General features: G+C 34.6%; 2 protein-coding genes across 4 annotated transcripts; one reads left to right on the plus strand and one right to left on the minus strand.

Annotated features, from left to right (window-relative positions):
• Positions 1-2861: 2861 nt before the first annotated feature.
• Positions 2862-4950, minus strand: LOC130961295 (probable glutathione S-transferase). 2 transcript variants are annotated; one of them, XM_057887072.1, is made up of 3 exons: positions 4578-4950; positions 3780-4141; positions 2862-3211 (listed from the first exon to the last, which is right to left on the minus strand). In XM_057887072.1, the coding sequence occupies exons 1-2, from the start codon at positions 4911-4913 to the stop codon at positions 3803-3805; spliced, it is 675 nt and encodes a 224-aa protein (XP_057743055.1). In that variant the 5' UTR covers positions 4914-4950; the 3' UTR covers positions 2862-3211; positions 3780-3802. The 2 variants fall into 2 exon arrangements, with proteins under 2 accessions (XP_057743055.1, XP_057743056.1); XM_057887073.1 differs by lacking the exon at positions 2862-3211 and having other exon boundaries at positions 3527-4141.
• Positions 4951-12723: 7773 nt separating this feature from the next.
• On the plus strand, positions 12724-18763 carry LOC130960489 (thymidylate kinase-like). Of its 2 annotated transcripts, XM_057885900.1 has the most exons (7): positions 12724-13132; positions 13381-13430; positions 14978-15334; positions 16301-16412; positions 16569-16628; positions 17139-17243; positions 17548-18762. In XM_057885900.1, exons 2-7 carry the CDS (start codon positions 13393-13395, stop codon positions 17665-17667), a joined length of 792 nt encoding a protein of 263 aa, XP_057741883.1. In that variant the 5' UTR covers positions 12724-13132; positions 13381-13392; the 3' UTR covers positions 17668-18762. The 2 variants fall into 2 exon arrangements, with proteins under 2 accessions (XP_057741883.1, XP_057741882.1); XM_057885899.1 differs by lacking the exons at positions 12724-13132; positions 13381-13430 and adding an exon at positions 13765-14629 and having other exon boundaries at positions 17548-18763.
• The last annotated feature ends 455 nt before the right edge of the window (positions 18764-19218 follow it).

Genomic DNA, 19218 nt, shown 5'->3' on the forward strand with positions numbered 1-19218 from the left:
AAAAGTCCTTCGACCCTAACTGTCCAGTCTCTCACCACAGAGTTTTATTTTTTCTTTTACGTTTCCTGGTCTCTCATTCCAAGCTTCTTCCATGATTCGATCGCAATCCTCGCAAGTCAGCCACAGCTCCTCGAATCTGAACCTATGTTGGCTCTTTTTCCTTCTCTTAGATTCCCCATACAATTCTAGAAGGATTGGGCAGTGATCTGATTTGTACCATGTTAGGTGTTGGATCGTCATTTTCAGAAAGGCTTCTCTCCAGCCAAGGGTTGCCATTGCTCGGTCCAAACACTCTTGAATGTTATTGTTTCCCGCCTGCCCATTTGACCAAGTAAAAAAGTGTCCTACGAAGCCGAGGTCAAGAAGTTCGCTTGTTTGGACAGCTTCTTGAAATCCTTTTACCTAAGCATATGTGGTTGGATTCCCCCCTAATTTTTCTTGTTGGTTCAACACTTGGTTAAAATCTCCGAGAACCACCTATGGCATTGATGATGCTTGCCCAAGAGATCTCAATAAGTCCCATCTTGCTTGCTTATTTTGGTTTTTTGGCCATCCATAAAATCCAGTTGCTCTCCATTTGTGGTTGCTGCCCCTTGCTTGTATTTCCATGTCGATGTGGTTTTTTGACATGGAGGTTATGTTGACTTCAATCTCTCTGTTCCATAGCACTACCAGCCCACCCCCTCTCTGTCTTCCATCTCCATTACAGTCCACTCCAACTACATTCTGCATTCCACCCTTATACCTTAGCCTCATAATTTTTTCTGACTTCTTCCTTGTCTTCATGAGAAAAACAAGGTTGGGAGCTTTCTGTTTAATGAGCTTGTTTAGAGCTCTAATTGCCCATGGGTTCCTAAGCCCACGGCAATTCCAGCTTAGTATTTTCATTGTTGTCGGCAGGGCTGCCCAGCAACTTCCGCTGTTCCGATGTTGGGTCTCTTGTCTGCTTCTTAGATTGTGTTGCTTCACCATCTATGTCCATGTCCTCTGTTTAGTTTTCCTTCCTCTTTGGGCTTTTGTTTTCCTTTCCTATCTTCGATTTGGGGCTGGTAGGGGCTTTTCTTGCTTGTCTTTTCCATTTTCTCCCCATTGTTTGTTCTTTGTTTGAATTTTGATTTGTGTTTTCTTTGAAGACTGATTCTCCTACTCTGGTCAAGTTTTTTTGGTGATTTTTGTTTTTCTTTTCATATTTCCTTCCAAATTGCAGTTCTGTTCTCTTGGACTATTGCTATCTTCCTTTTTCCCTGTTTCTTTTTTTGTGCATCTTCACTTTGTGTTGTTTCCTTATCTGAAAATTTTTTTATTTCTATCCACTTTTTGTTAACTTCTTCCTGGTCCCTTCGTTGAGAGAAGGTTCCTGGTAGAGTTATCGCAGGGGCCTGGCTTGTCCCTTCTCCAACGTCAGTCTCTATTGAGTCCGACATTGACAGGGTGGCCAGTTTTTCCATTAGCTTAATAGTTTTCTTTTCTTGATGTTCCTTTCTTTTGCCTTGGTTTGGTTTAGTTTTTCCTTCTTCTTCAGCTTTTTGCTCCACTTTGCTTTCTACTATTTCAGCTCTTAACTAGGGATCTAGGTTCTTGAATTTTTTCTTTCCCTCAGTTTCATCTTTTTCTGCCTTGCCACAGGTATTTTCTTCATGGCCAGTTCTACCACAGTAATAGCATACTGTTGGAGGTTTTTCAAACTTGAAATTGACTCAGGTGAGGCCATCCTTCTTGCTTCCTACATTTGTGCCTTTCATAAAAGGTGTATCTGTTTTCATTTTTACCATAGCCTTTATGAACCTCTCTTGATCCTTTCCTACTTCGAATAGCTCACATTCTTTGACCTTTCCCATGCAAGCAACGATCTTTTTACCAGGTTTTAGCATTTTGTAGTGTTCTGGAAGATCCCAGATCTTGATCTTTATGTCCACTTATTCAAGCTCTTGTTCTTGTTTTTCTACATCCCTATCCCATTTATTTACTATAAGCTAGGCATTTCTAAAGGTCCAATGATTACCTCTTAGAACTCTGTCTCGATCTGCCTCATTCTTGAAGAAGAACTGGTAAGTTTTGGGTTTGACTTCAGTGACTCTGAACCCTTCTGGTTTCTTTCATATGTTGTACATAGCTGTTTGGATCCATGCCACGTTGATGCTTTTGTTTGTGACTAGTCTTCCAATAATGCTTATCTGACATTCTTTGATTCCTTCGCTTATGTCTTCTTCGCCATACACTATAAGAGATTCTTCATCCTCTGCTTCATGTTCTGCAAGATCTTCGTGCACTGTTTCACTCTCCATTTTGTTTGTTTTAGGACACCGTCGAGAAAACTCACTCCACTATTAGTGCTAGTGGGGCTGGAACACGATAAAACAGATGTTTGTACGCTACTCTTCCCAAACCCTAGGAGAGGTTCCTAAGGGAGAGAGAAGAGAGGATGGTCATATTATATCAATTTTGTTTCTATGTTTTTTTTTCACATAAAGTCTCTTTGTTGTTTAGGAAAAAACTGGCTTAAGGAAAGGAGCCTTAGTCAAATAGAATGAATTTCATTCTTGCCCATTTCTAGGATGCAAAAACATCATCAAATTAGTGGTATAGGTTGACTTTACTGTTTACACATTTTTATTAACTATTCATCTTCTAAATTCTATGCTAGGTGTAGGCCTGTAGGGTGATTTGGACTCAATATTGGTTAGCCATTTATTTTTCTTTATAAGAAATTGTATTTTTAAACCAACGCACATTATTAATAGTCTAATAGCAAGCCTCACAAATTACTCATACTTGAAAATTATAAAATGCAGTAATATGTAAACAATCAGTCATAAGACCACATGAACTTGCACCATGAACTTGTGTATTTCTCTAACCATTCTCTAGTGCTTCAAAACAAATTGCATCATCAATTGTCTTCTCACAAATTCTATCTTCAACACTTCAAGGAAATAGATCAATTATATATGCTTATATTTTCTTCAAAGTTGTTTCAGTTTGGAAATTGCAAATTACAAGTATAAAACAGTGAATTATCATAACATTTTTACAATGCTCTAGACTAACAAGTATCTAGTAACTTCCAAGAGTTGATATTTTGCTTTCTTTGTGACATTTCTTCCGAGATTACTTGTACCATAATGCTTTGGATCAGCAAGGAGAAGGTGCATATGTCGGGCAAGCGAAAATGCAGCATGTTCTTGCGATCGTGGAGGCTCTGGCTCCATGGCTGCACCCAAAGAAGTGATTAAGAAACTCATGATTTTTTGCATGTAAGAAGAAAATGACATTAATGGAACATTGGGGTAACGCAATCAACAACAGCATACCAGAACTAGTAGAATGATAGAAAAAAATGTTTATACCATAGTTATGTTTGTTGAGTTTTGTTGTGTCTCTTTGTAGTTATGCGTAGTTCATATCTAATATCTCACGGTCTATACCTTGTATCTCAAATTACACCCTCCTAGTTTGTTTATGTTCCATTAACCCATGTCCCAAAAATGGAAGAAAAATATTGGAACAGAATGCAACACAAGATGTATTGAGATACATAAATGAAATGAGAACCATTCATTAATATTTTCTTTTTTAGTATTTTTCATAAAGAAAGTGGCAAAAACAACTCTTCCATGTGTCAAGGAACATCATAAAGTTAATCTTTTGACTTGAAACTATAATATATGATAGTACTAGCAGCAACACATTCAAAACCATTAGAAACAGAACGGAATTTTGCATATTACAATAGTATCATTTTTGAAGAAAAATGTTATGGTAACAATTATGAATCACACCTCTAAAAATGCCAAAATGGTTTCTACTTTTTAGCAGATGCTTTGAAAAATGCAAACAATTCATCTCTTGGAGGCAGGCCTTCCTTGATCACGGGGTGATTGATATACTCTTGACTCCATTCATATAACTTAGGAAATTTCTCAATGGTCAATAACTCTAATCCTGCAATTTCTTGTAATATAGAAACCCAGTAGCCAATAAAATTTGCTGCTATGTCAACCAATCCTATGGTCTCTCCTCCAAAGAACTTCTTGTCCTTCAGTTCATCTTGCAGTATCTTGAGAGCTTCCAAGGCTTCCTCAACGGCTTTTTCGCGCCCTTTCTCGTCGCTCCAACAAGCATTCCATATGGCAGGCAAGATCTTAACATACATAATGACATCCGATCATGTATTATATAAGCAAAATCAAGCTAAATTTTTTTACAACTATGCTAGGTGTATATCAAAACTCAGTTACCAAATTAGTACTCGTATAGTTGAAATACAAATATACATTGAAAATGAATTGAACAACACATATATTTATACTCAAATACATAACGACTGATTTTTTGTGTGCACTTAACATTTTTGTTTTTCTTATTTGGTTTTTTTTTTTCAGTCTAAATTGATTACACTTAGTAACTATGTCCTAAATCATTCTATAGACCAAATAAACTAACATAAAACCAAAACCATGTGACTATGTGAGCATTCTTATGTTAACATGTAACAATTTTATGTTAAATTCTTGCACTTCCAAAAAGAAGGGGGAATAAAATCTCTTCAGTTTCGGTCAACATAAGCAAAAACTGACCTTGTCATCAAGGGTCTTACACCAAAAACGTGCCAAGGCTCTATGATAAGGATCTTGTGGCAAAAAGGCGTGGTTATTGTTGTTGTTCCAAACCTCATCTATGTATTCAAGAATAACAAGTGACTCAGCTATGGAGTTCCCATTGTGAACAAGAACAGGTACCTTCTTGTGAACAGGGTTATACTTGAGTAAGTCAAGACTCTTGTTAGCAAGATCCTCCTCTGAGTACTTGTACGGAACACCCTTTAGCTTCAAAGCAAGGTCTATTCTGTTGCTGAATGGGCTTGCCCATTTTCCCAGTACCCTCACTTCTTCATTATCTGAAGAAGAAGCCATTGAGTATCAATGTGATTGCTGTGGTTTGATACTTTGGTTGGACTTCTAGAGTATTTTAAGTTAGAAATTGGGGTTTGTTTTTATTTTTTTATTTTTTATTTTTTTTATTATTATTTTTTGTCAACACTGACGGATTGGAATTTGGTGAGAGTGGTGGTAGGTGGTGATTTATTATCTTCAGTTTAAAAAAAAAAATCCATTTTACCGTAGAGTCCCATAAGAAAAAGAATAGAGCATAAATACATTTTTAAAATATTTTTTAAAAAAATGTTATTTGTATTATTTTATATGTACATCTAAAGTGTATTTTTTTATTTTTGGTATTAAAATAAAATAATTAATAAAAAATATAAAAATAAAATATCTATTTTTTATAACATGAAAAATTATTTAATTAGTGTTGCATAGAAAATTATAAAAATATAAATTTTCTAACAAGATTTGTTTGTCAAAATAAAATAAAATAAAAAGTTCACAGATTTTTTATATCCAAATTCTTTGTAGAAACTAGTTATAACAAACACATTTAGGTAGTCTTTATGAATCCAGAATCAAGAATCAGTCCAGTTGATGAGTTGAATATGTAGATAATTCTACCCTCAACTTGTGATTCTAACGCCCAATCATGGTGAAAAATGAGCGTCATCAGCTCATTTATCTCATAAAAATAAAAAAAACAAGAGACAACAATATAAAACCACATTTATCAAATTCAGTTTGACCCAGTCAAATTAAAAATTTCGTCACAGTCATCAACTCGAGTTGAATCACTATTTGAATCCAATCAAACTTAGTCAAATTTGATTAAATCAATTAAAACTAAATGAATTAATTTGATCAAATTTGATAAAACCTTATTAAACTAAATAAGATTATTATTTGCTATGCATGATATTTTTTATTAAATATATTACATAAATAAAATTAAATTACATTTAAAATTTAACAAAAAAATATTTTTATTGATTAGAATATATTTTTCATTTTTATGATTACAATGTTTTTTTTCCTAAATACTTGAAGAATATAATAAATATAAACTTATAAATACTTAAAGAATATAATAAATATAAATTAATTGATGAGTCATTAAAATTTAAAAATAAGAACTAATTTAATACAAAATAAAATTAAAAAAATATATTTATTCTAAATATAAATAATAAATTAAATTTTATATAATTATTTAATTATGATCAAATCAATCAATATAATCTGTGACCTAATCAGTAATGTGATGACACAATAGTCTATCTGATTTCAATTATCAATTCAATTTTGATAAATATAAACAAAACATTGATCATTCACTGAAAAAGCAAGGATGTGCACAAATACAACACTAATCATTCAATGTAACTAAAAAAAATGCACTAACATGACCATGATCATCGACTCTAAACTACACTTACACATGCAAATCTTAAAGCAGACTAAATAGAAATCCTCATTCGAATTTTGAAACCCTAAACGCTAGAAGACAGTGAAACAATAGGTAATGAACAATAAGAAGGAAAAAAGCTTGAGATGTTAGAACCAATATTGGATTTTGGAGAAATAATTTTCCGCATATTCATTATCACCTTGGATGTAAAATATATACACACATACATATGTCAACTACATCTATTTACATACTAATTCATCTCAATAATAACTAACAAACTCTAACAGAAAAGATTCTTTTATAAATAAGGTTAATTAACTAATTACAGTAATTAATCATAATAAGCAAAGTAAGATATCAGCTAATACTTTCTCAGTTCCTCTCAAATTGAAAAAAATATGTTAATAATTCTCAACTTGCTAATCAAACTCTTAAACAAGGTAAACTATACAACCTTTGTTAAGATGTCGACAAACTGATGTCTTGACTTCACATACACCAACTTTATGGTACCATTTTTTACATGTTTTCGAGTAAAGTGACAATTCATTTTAATATGCTTGGCACGCTCATGAAAGGTGGAATTCTCTGCAATGTGAATTGTACCTTTGCTATCACAATAGATGAAAGGTGGATTAACTTGTATCTAAAAATCTCGAAGCAGCCTCATAATCCACACAACTTTAGCAATGATATTGGCAAGTGCTCGATACTTTGCTTCAACTGTGGACCCCAAAACTATGACTTGTTTCTTCGACTTTCATGAGATTAGAAAATCGCCAAAGAAAACACAATAGCTGGTAGTGAATCGTCTGGTTTTGACACAGCTCTCCCAATCAGCATCCCCATATGCCTTGATATATAAGGGAGAAGAAACCGAAAAAAATAATTTCTATCCAAGTGCAGCCTTCAAATATCTCAAAATATGATAGATAGCATTTAAATAGGTTGTACAAGAAGTAGACATATATTGGCTTAGCTTATTCACAGCAAAGCAAATATCGACTTTGAAATAATGAGGTAAAGTAACCTACCAATCAAACTCTTAATTTGTCCTGCATCCTCGAGCAAAGCACCATCAGTTGCATTAAGTTTTATGTTCGAGTCCAAGAGTATAGAGGCATGTTTACAATCTAAAAAATCAGTGTCTTCGAGTAAAGAAAGAGCACAATTTCGTTGAGACAAACAAATGCCCTTCTTAGATTTTGCCATCTCCAATCCAGAGAAATATTTCAAGGGGTCAAGCACCTTGAGTTTGAAAAGATTTTGCAAAGTCTGCTGAGTTTGGACAACAACATCATTAAATTTACTAGCAACAATGATATTGTCAACATATACAAGCAACATAAGAAGTGAATCATCAGTTCTTCTATGAAATAGAGAATAATCTGATTTTGATCGAGTGAAACTAGTACCAAGCAAAATAGTAGAGAACTTAGTAAATTATTGTCTCGAAGCTTGTCTCAAGCCATAGGTTGACTTGTTTAGTTTGCATACAAGCTTCTCCATTAATATACAGTATGAAAAAAGAAATGAAAATGAAACCTTATAGTCAACAATGTGTGAATGTAATGCACAATCGAAGCAAAGGTTTCACTTCGGAGAGCCAAGGGGTGCTAGAGTCAAGAATTCAAAGCGCCAACTTGGCACTTAATAATATACATCATCATTATGTAAATGGAGGTTCAGAGAAGGGCAAGTGGAGATTCACATTTTTCAATTTAAGGGACTAATTTGTTTATTTTTAAAAGTTAAGAACTATTATGATACTAGTTAAAATTTTCACAGACTAAATTAAATATTTTTTTCTAAAACTTGTTCTATAGTTATAATTTGTAAATAGTAGAGTAAAATAATATTCAATCCAACCTTTGTCAATTTTTTTGAATGATCATAAGGTACTTACCTGATGAGTTTGGAAAATTTTAAATTAATATGATGATCAAACATTATTAAAATAGTAATTAAAAATTATTAAATTGATTTATGCTTCAAAATTGTTTATTTAATAATTTCTATGTTACTTGCAAATTTTGGTCATTGGGCATAAAGATATTTGGAGCCCAAAAAAAATGATAATATTCAGCTTTGAACAAATATACCATATGACATGTGGCTGAATTATTATGTTAGTTGGGCCAAAAAATTATTGTGCAAGCCCAAAAATAATCCTTGTTGCAAGACCAACAAAGTTTGGTCCGAAATTAAAAGAAGAAAGAAAGCAAGGTTGCATGCTTTTCACGGATGCCACTCTCTTCTTTGATGGATTTCAAATTCATTTTATTAGCTTTAATTGCCTTGGTAACATGAAAGAGAAAGTGCAAGTGATATGATGACATTAATTGATTACACGTTACCAGACATGGAGAGTGAGAAATTAATTCATTTTAATTTCTTTCTTCAATTTTATTGAAAACTTTTCACTTTTCTCTCTTTTCTCTCTCTACTTTTGGTCACTTCTATGTCCGAAAGAAGGTTGAAGAAGCAAGCCATCAAAGGTAGAAGCAGAGAAGCCATGGACAAGCTAGAGGCCAAGGTGATGATGGCTCTTGCAAAAGGAAGATCTACAGTATGGCGTGGCTGAGATCTTTGCCACTTATGGTAAGATGTGGTTAAGAAGTCTCAGAATCACCATGCCTAAAAATGGTGGAAGATCCAATTCGGTCAGAGAAGAAGATCCCTGGGGTATGGCTCATTTCTACTTTTTGTTCATCCATCACAAAAGGTAGCTACTGTAGCTACGTGGAGGAGGAAGCAAAAGTGGAGCAGTTAAAACTGTCAAGGATCAAGTGTTAATCAAGGGTCAGAAATCCTTCTTGGGGACCAAGTCAAGATGGAAGGCTCAGATTGATGAAGCTTGATAAGAAGGGATAAGAGAGAGGTAATTGCATGTTGGTTTTTGCTTTCGGTTCCCTCCCTCTTCTCTCTGTCTAAACCGGTTTTGGTGTTGAAGAAGAAGAAGTTGGCTCAGTTGAACCGTTTCAACCTTGGAAGCTTCCCCTTCTATAATAAGGGTGAACGACTAAGGCTTGAGACAAGGAGAGAAAGCACAATTTTCTCATAGCTACCCAAGCTAACAGAAGTTCTTCTCCTTCAATATGTTTCATTTTGTATTTTCTTTAAGTTTTGTTTGTCTTAAGTCTCATGGTGAAAAAAGGCAAATAATGTGAGGTTTGTAAGAAGAAGCCAGTGAGCGAAAAAAGGCAGAGTGTACAAAATTAAAGAAAAAGCCATAGATATCTTAGAGGTCCTTTGTACATCTGTATTGTGTATCATGATTATGTGGAAATTCCCTTGCAAGTTGGGTTAGCACTTACCAGTTGAAAGCTTGGTAGGTGACCAAGTCAAGTTCAGGATTAGAGTTAGATTCTGGACTTGTCCTGGATAGGAAGGGTAGTTCATAGGGAGAATTGGTGTCTGTAATCTGCATGATTATAGTGAAATTCCATTATAGTTGTGAGAGACTGGATGTAGGCTACATTGCACTTAGCAGCTGAACCAAGATACTTCTTGGTTTGATTCTCTCTTTCTCTTCTGCTCCATTTCTGATTCTGTTGCACAGGAGATAAAATCGAAAAATATCTCTTCACTGGTTACGAGACAAAAAGAAAATGTCTCTTGACTAGTGACGAGACAAAAAAATAGAAATATCTCCTAAAGTATTCATTAAAGGCAGAAAGTGTTACCCAGCGAAAATGGGCTAAGATTCAACCCCCCCTTCTCTTAGCCACTGATAACCATCAATTGGTATCAGAGCTTGGTCTCAAAGAGATCAAGCTTTGCAGCTTGGAGAAATGATCCTGATGGCAGAAAATGGTGGCTCAAACTTGGTGGCCTATACTCTGACAGAAGGGCAGTCAAGCAACAGACCTCCCTTCTTTAATGGAAAGAACTACACTTATTGGAAGGAAAGAATGAAGATATTGTACAATCAGTAGATTACAGACTCTAGAAGATAATTCTGGAAGGTCTTCAATTTCCAACCACTACAGGAGCTGATGGTGTGGTTTCTCCCAAAGGTAAAGCTAGTTGGACTGAAAAGACAGAAAGAAGTTGGAGCTCAACGCCAAGGCTATCAACTTGCTCAACTGTGCAATCAGATTCGAGGAATACTGACGGGTATCAAGATGCACAACAGCAAAGAAAATCTGGGACAAACTTCAAATCACTCATGAAGGAACAACTCTAGTAAAGAAGACCAAAATAGACATACTAAACAGAGAGTATGAAATATTCTCAATGAAGGAAGGAGAGATAATAGATGAGTTGTTTGAAAGATTCAACATCATCATCAATGGCTTTGATGATATGTGGATCACATATCCTGAATCTGTGCTTGTGAGGAGAATCTTGAGAAGTCTCATAAAAGAGTGGGAAACTAAGGCAATAGTGATATATGAGAGTATTGGTCTTGATTCTATGACTTATGATGATTTGAGAGGAAATTTACTTACTTTTGAACATACATATTTGAAAAAAGATACAAAAAAGAAAGGAATAGATCTCAAATCTGTTACTAACCCTCTGGATGATGAATCCAGTGATAACTCTTCTAAAAATGATTTTGTTTTGTTTGTCATGAAATTTAGAAAAATAGTGAAACTGAAGGAAAGAAATAGAGGAAGCAGCTCAAAGAAGAAGGATGTCAGCAAAGTGATCTGCTACAACTGCAAAGAGGTTGGGCATTTCAAATCTGATTGCCCCAAACTAAAGAAAAAGGAGAAGCCGAAAAAGGGAAAGAAGAAGGGACTCATGACTTCTTGGGAAGACTTGAAAAATGACTCAGATGAAGATGAAGAATCAGAAACCAAGTCACAAACTTGTCTTATGGCAGATCACGTTGAGCATGTAGTTTTTCCTAACCCTGACACTGAAGACCTTCATCTCATGATAGACCACCTTTCTGAAAAAAATTAGATGCTTCCTAAGTGAAAACCAAGATCTTGAATCACAAATTACTATTCTTAAAACTGAAAATGATTTTCTCAAAGATAAATTAAGGGAGGCTAAAATTGGTGTTGAACTTATTGAAGAAAACAAGCAGTTGAAAGCTCAACTTAAAAGCTGTGAATACCACCATTATGTAACTGCAAATCTGAATTATTTTGAAGTAAATGAGTGGCTGCATAAAGAGATAAAGAGGCTTAAGGAAGACTTAGCCAACTTTGCTCAAAGTTCTGAAAATTTGAATCAACTCTTGGCTAGTTAGAAACCTCTTTATGATAAAGTTGGTTTGGGTTTTCATAAAAATTCATAGAAAACATAGAATGAATTTCAAGACAAGAGAAAGTTGTGTTAGATGAAGATAGGATTATTAAAACAATTAGGTAGGAGTGTTCATGGATCGGATTGTATTCGCAGATCCGCGGTAAATATCCGCATCCGATCCGAAAATTGTAGATACTATCCGATCCGCACATTGATCGGATCGGATCGCGGATATCTGCTTTACTTCCACATATCCGATCCACGGATCAGCAGATCCGCACAATAATAATTAAAAATAAATAAATATATATATTTGGTATTATATTTACTTGTTTGTATGTTTTAGTTAGTAATTATTATTCATATATTGTATTATTTTATTTTTGTTATTTAGAAAAAGTTTGATTAAAAATATTTTAGAAATAAATATGTTAAAAAATGTGAAAGAAATATTTTTATTGAATTTTTTACATAAAAATATGATTAAAAAGAGAAGGTTCAATTATGCTGATATATCCGATATCCGATCCGCACATTTGCAGATCGGATCCGATACTAAAAAACACGGATATCATATTCGATCCGATCCGATGGAAATTGTGCGGATCGGATCGGATTTTTGGTTTTGAATTCAATTATGCGGATATATCCGATATCCGATCCGAATCGAATCCGACACTAAAAAATACGGATATCATATCCGATTCGATCCGATAGAAATTGTGCGGATCAGATCGAATTTTCAGGCATATCCGACACTCCTACAATTAGGACGGGATACTAAAGTGTTCAAAACCGAACAAAATAAAATAAAATCGATGAACCAAACTAAAAGAATTAAAAACTAAACAAATTGAAAATCGAAAATTGAACTACTTAGTGTTTTTTTTATCAATTGAATTGGATTTTCGATTCTAAAATAAAATTTAAAACAATCAAATCCAACCAAATCGAAAATATATGTAAAACTTTAAAGATATCTTTAAAGGGTTTAAACTTTTTAAATTTTAAATTTTATATTAATAAATAAAATATGATTTTTTATTATTTATTTTATAGATAATATTAAAAAAATATAAAAAAATTATTAAAAATGGGAAATCACATATTTTTCTCACAAATAAAAATTTAAAATTTAGAAGATGAAAATTCCAAATTAAACCTACACGGCTACACTAGAGCTGGAAAAAAAAAAAAAAAAAAAAAAAACCTATACTCCATTCCAAAATCCAGTTTCTCCCTGAACCCTCACTAGGACTCGGTCCCTCACAGCCGCTCAGCCATTCCCTCCCTGGCAGGCTGGCAGTCGCAGCCGCCGTTGTGAGGCATCAGCGGCGCTATCCAGCCTCCAAGGTCCAGTCTCTCACTCTCTCCCTCGACCCTTGCACATTCACACTCCACTCTCCTTTCTCCGCTACACTTAACCCCCTGCACTTCGCGTAGCCGTGGTCCTCCCTTACACTTCCCTTGCACTTCGCAGCCGCTGCCTTGATTCCTTTTCAGTTCTCAGCTGCTTCGTCTCCGTCGTCCCCTCAACTCTGAGAATATCTGCATTTAGAATGGAGACGTCTCAAGTAAATTGGTTGAACTCAACTCGGACTATATTTATCCTTGTAGAGATCAGGTACATTTTCATACTTGTAGTTTTTATTTTACTCTTTTGGAACTGAAATTGAACAATGTCCTAGTTATGCTGGATTCTGGAAATGCTTTATATATATTATATATGATTTCTGAATTCTGAGGACAGTAATACTGTTAGCATCCTGAATTTCTAATTAAATAGATATTTAATCCTTTGGTGTGTAGATTCTCTCTTATATCAGTGATGACAAGTTTTTGAGATCTGACAGTTGCAATATCGGTTCGCAGGGTGGTTTTGACATGATTTGCAGTGGAAGGACAAGATTGAAAATCAGCAGGTGCGATGCATAGTTGCTATATGATTAGTTCATTTGAGTTCTTATTTTGGCTTGTTTAAGTATGGACAACAATACAATATAAGAAAAATTTGATTTACTTATGTGTGTAGTTCAAACAAGCTGAAGAAACAGCAATGCAATTTGATTTACTTTTGTTTTTGCTTTGTTGTTGCTGAACCTGTTGTGTTTAAGTCAAGACCTATATTTTGATTTGTTTAACCTTCAATTATGTTAGTTATTGTGTTGTATGACTGCAGTTTGTGACTTTATGAAATTGAACTTGTTACTTCTAATGTGTTGGTATTTTATTGCATATTATTGGCTGAAAATGGCATAGGACAGGTTTTTAATACACCAAGTATGACCAGGACAGGTAAAACCGAAAAACCAAACCATACCAATCCAATTATATTTGGTTTGGTTTGGTTTGGTTTGGTTGGGCTTAGACAAAAAGACCAAACCAAACAATCCAATTAAATTCGTTACGATTGGATTGGTTGATTTTTTCTATCAAAACCATTAAACCAAACCAAACTGCACTATGAACACCCCTACTTATCGGTATGGGTCTGCTAATAGTTCATTTCTATTCTTGTGGTGTGAATGTTAAAGTACATAATTTGTGAATGATATAGCATATACTTTCTGGGTGTCTAAATATTGGTGAATTAAGAATGATTCTGGTAGAAAGGCCTGATTTCAGTGTAGAGTTTTATGTTAGTTGCAGTAGAGATACTTTCATTTAACATTGGAGTGGAGAAGAAGGGAAGAAGAGACTAAGGATGAGGTTAATTTGGGAGTTAGGGTTTTATTTCTTGAATTAGGTTGGGGACCAATTTGAGTCAAACAAACTTATCTGGTAGCATCCTGCACGTAAGTACATAACCATCCACACCGGCTCTCCATAAACAGCAGTGAGACAAAAGTTCTCTCAAGGACTAATGTGATTCAAGGCAAAAATTTCGGGTGAAAGAAAAGATTTTGATGGCAATCAAATTTCCATTCTTAATTTGTCATTGCCAAACAGTTCGTTAATCTGATTTGATGTGTTTATTACTCCTCCACTTCTTGCCCATTTTCTCCTTGAATTTCATGATTGTGCTTTAATTTTATATGTTACTATTTTAGTATTTTGGTTCAGTTTAAGTGCTGGGTGAGGATATGATCTATGGCACTTGTACCACAGCTTCTAAGTCACTGTAAGAACCATTTTCTTCTTAAGGTTTTAACTTCAAATCTTATCCTATTCATCAAAATTTGAGCATTGGTCTCTCCATCCCCCCCCCCCCCCCCCCCCCACCCCCCCGCCTCCTTCTTCCAACCTTCTTTTCAGTTATACTCTTTGAAAATTGTACCCGATCCATAGTTCTTAGTTCAACCGGTGAAAAGTTTTCTCTTTGGAAGAATGCAAAGGCTTGCAATGTTTGTCGTTTCTTTATCTTTCTTTCTTTTTTTCCCCGTTTTTTGTGTTCATACCAGATTCTCTATTCTTGGTTTTTTCCCTTTATTTTTGTACTAATATTTAAGGGTTTGTTTTTCTTTTACAGAAGTTTCAAAACACTAGTGTTGCAGAAATCATTCAATTTTCGGGTTCAGTTCTTCTCCAATTGTTCTCCTAAGAAGCTAAGAATGGATAATAATCTTAATTGTAGCATTGAGGGCAACAAAAAGGGGTCTAGAGGTGCCTTGGTTGTCCTAGAAGGCTTAGATCGTTCTGGGAAGTCCTCTCAGTGTACCAGACTAGTCAATTATTTGGAGGGTCAACGAATCTCTGCTGAGTTATGGAGATTTCCTGACAGAAACACTGATGTTGGGAAAATGATATCTGCCTATCTTACTAACACTTCACAATTGGATGATCATACTATTCATCTCCTCTTCAGTGCCAATCGTTGGGAGAAGAGGTTTTGTGTCTCCCCCACCCTTTCAGATGATTATAAATGTTTACATTGTTATCGGTCATTTGCTTTCTGTGTATGTTAATCAAATTTAAGGTCTTTGACTATGACTGAACTGAATTTGGATCTTTTAAATTTTGAATTTTCACTTATCATCTCTCACCTTTGAATGTTTTCTCTCCTATATTTTCTCTTGGTCCCACTTATGAAATACATAGTGAGAGATTACACTTTATCTTCTAAACTGAAATCCAAAAGTTAGAGGATCCAAATCCGACTGAATTCTAGTGGTAGTTATCTTAGGACTCCTACACTTTTTTTTTTTTGCTTTGGTGGAGGGGTTGTTTGGAGGTTTCAATGCTGTCGTGGTTTGAATAAACATAGATAAATGAAGATTGGGCGTATAAACAATGAGCTGGAGACCATACCATGGACCTTTATTGAAGTAGGAACAAGGAAGCTCAGGTTGATGGGTCCAAAAAACTTATGCTTTTTGTAATCCAAACCATATTGTGTCGGCATAACTGTTGGCTTAGCTTGTGATGTTATAATACCCAATGTTAAAGTACATGCAAGTTTTCTAGCTGAGGGAAGCATACCAAAGGAAGCTATAAATACATCTGAGTGATTCTCATGACTATGCTAATATGGATGATTTGACTTTGCTGATATTGTAACAAGATGTATATCCTAGACATTTGGACTTATAAGCTGATGTTTCTTGGAGATTTTGTGACATTGGGATTATCTGTGTAATTTTGCTAGTGTTTTTTTGTTTACAAGTAAATTTCCAATGTTAATTTGAAAAATCTTAAATCAAATAATTTTTTATGTACTTATGATGGATAGTTTTGACTAGTACTATCTGCAGCTTATAAAATTTTAAGTATTTTTACAAGTTAAAGTAGTTGCCTGAAAACATATTTGAACTCATAGATCTTACATTCAGTTATGTGTGTGTTGGCTTTGTAGGTTACTGATGGAAACCAAACTCAAATCTGGAACAACCCTCATTGTTGACCGCTATTCGTATTCTGGTGTGGCTTTCTCCTCTGCCAAGGGACTTGATATTGAGTGGTGTAAGGTAAATGTCTTAAGTAATCTGTTTTCTGTTGAGGGGAAAAAATCAAGGGCGCAAAATGAGAGCTTCCATTCTAGTTAAGAGTTTGTGTATTGTGTTTTCTGTTGACTACACTAATAGGTTCTATCTCTATTAGTTAATCATGAACACATTTTGCAGGCTTCTGAGGTTGGGCTGCTTGCTCCGGATCTGGTAGCTTACCTTGATATTTCGCCAGAGGTAATATGAAACTTCTTTCTGTGTAGCCAATAGAAAAGTTCTGTTTTGGGTTAGTTTTAAGCCTCAATTAAATATCTGCTTTGTTAAAAAGAAAATCTTATTTTCCATTGGTTTTTATTTTCTTTCATGCTGGGAAAAAAAGATTTTTTAGTCTGCTGTAAAAAAATCCATGCTTCTTTTCTGAAATGTGTTTCTTGGCTCTCTTTCTTTGTTCCATCTTGCTGGGATTGTTTTGAAGTAAAGGGAGTGTGGGAAGTTGGGACAATAGTTATATTATACATGTTTTACTATTTTCCAAGAGGGTGTTCTATTCTTAATATAGAGTATGAGTTGTGCTATACTGCTATTTCGTTTGTAACATTCATGCTTTGATATTAACCTGCCTGAGCTGCATGTGGTTTTCTGACCTCTTTCGGTGTTGTTGGCTAGCATAATTAAGTATTGGTTCATTCATGTTGGTGACTATTGTTTTGTTTATTTGTATTTCCCCATACATTCCACATATATCAGAAAGCCGCAGAAAGAGGAGGGTATGGAGGCGAGAGATATGAAAAGTTGGAGTTTCAGAAGAAAGTTGCTGAAAGCTACAAAGCTATTCATGATGTCTCCTGGAAGGTAATTGGCTGCTTGTATGACCTTTCCTCCTGAAATTAAGTTTGACATTAAGGCTATATTTGGCAAAATGTCTTAACATAGAAAATATAGACATTAGGCAATGAAAGATAATGTCTATCCCAACTCCCCAGTTTTATGTAGACAAAAATTTGCCGAATTTTGTTACTGATATTTTACTTGTTCCGGACCCATATCTGTTTCTTTCTTTGAACACGTTGATGCTTTTTTATATCCTTCTATTATGTTTTTTGTTCTTGTTTTTGCCTTTGTTCCTCCTTCTTCTCTTTCCACTGGCTTGGTGCAGTTTGTAGATGCTTTCCAACCCATTGAAGATGTGGAGAAACAGTTGCAAGAGATAGTCTTTGATTGTGTGACAGAGTGTCAGAAGGGGAAGAAGCCACTCTCCCTCTTGTGGTCAAAATAGACTTATACTCTTGAAAGGAATGTGGACAAATAAGTGAGGATTAAATGATTAATCATGACCCTTATAGCTTATACTGCTCAGTTCTGTTTGTTTCTTCCTATTTCCTATGTATCATTAGTTAGAAATTTGTTTTCAGGATATATATATATATATATATAGGCAATTTGTAATCTTAGTGAGAGCACTGTATAATTAAATCTCTCTGAAGGTGACCTTTATACTTGCACTACACTAGAGTTTCATGGTTATGGTATTGAAATCTTTATCCACCAATTTGGCTTTTCCCCAGAATCTTTTCCGACTATTATAGATGTATTTATCTACATGCTTCCAGTATCAAATTGAGGCTGGAAGCCACTTTTTCTTTGTGGACAGCGATAAAGTTTCATCATGACTTATGTGAATTCAATCAGGGAAGCATTTCAGAAAGGTAAATTACTGCACACAAGGAAAGTGAGAACTGAAATCCACATAGCCTGGACACCCCCTCCGACGAGGTGGTTCAAGATTAACACATGGAGCTTCGATTGGAAACCCTGGAGAAGCTGGATGTGGGGCCTAATCTGAGATGAACAAGGAAGATGAGTAGCAGGATTTACCATGAATATTGGTATCTGTACAGCCTTTCAAGCAGAAATGTGGGGCATTTTACAGGGGCTAAGAACAGCTTGGGATCTGGTCATTAGGAGAGTCATACTTGAGGCAATCTCTGTTTCGGCTCTGGAGGTACTAAAAAGAGGAAAAAGAAATCAGAATCACCTCAACTCTTTGGTGAGAAGTATTGACGCTATAAGACAGGAGTTGACAAATTAGATTCGCAGTTTCGCGCACACTTATCAGAAGGGGAACAAAGAAGCTATTGGTTGTCAAAATAAAGTCTCAAGACTGCGGGAATTTCTTTGTTGATCACCCTCCAAGAGAATTAAGACATTATGATTTTTGGTTTCTCATGGTATTCTTCAGTCCGGCAGGTCAAGGACTAATATATCGTGAATCTAAGTTTTATTTAAGGGTTCGTTACTGGCCAATGGGTTGTTGTATTCACAAGAAATTCTAACCTGCAAACACTTATTTTGGTGAACTAGTGAGTTAACTATTAGACTAACTTAAATTGGTATAAGACAAATTATGTTTGATGAGGGTAGAAAAGCTTTATTACCCTGATTAGTAGCTTTGTAGTTTTATTTCTTTTTGCGGGCTTTCGTTTCAATAACAAAATAAAAATTGAGAAAACTACTAAATGTACATACTAATACTATTTGTATTAGTGTGTTCTAATTAGAGTGATTGTATTATTCTTCCAAATAAAAATTAGATAGACGTCTTCTCTTAAATGAATAGTTATTTTCATTTCTTGGCTTTTCTTATTGTTTAATATAGATGTAAGTGAAAATATAAGTTGCTTTATGATATAGTTTTGTTAGCAGAATCTTCTTTTGTTTAGATCCAAATTAGGTGTTCTTGGATAACAAAGTCAAAGGGATAACTGATTTGGTTTTAGGTGTTTCAGATTTAAGAGTTCCACTTTATATTTTGATCTTAATATTATAT

This window comes from Arachis stenosperma, chromosome 2 (assembly GCF_014773155.1).
Source record: "Arachis stenosperma cultivar V10309 chromosome 2, arast.V10309.gnm1.PFL2, whole genome shotgun sequence".
NCBI classification, from domain to species: Eukaryota; Viridiplantae; Streptophyta; class Magnoliopsida; order Fabales; family Fabaceae; genus Arachis; species Arachis stenosperma.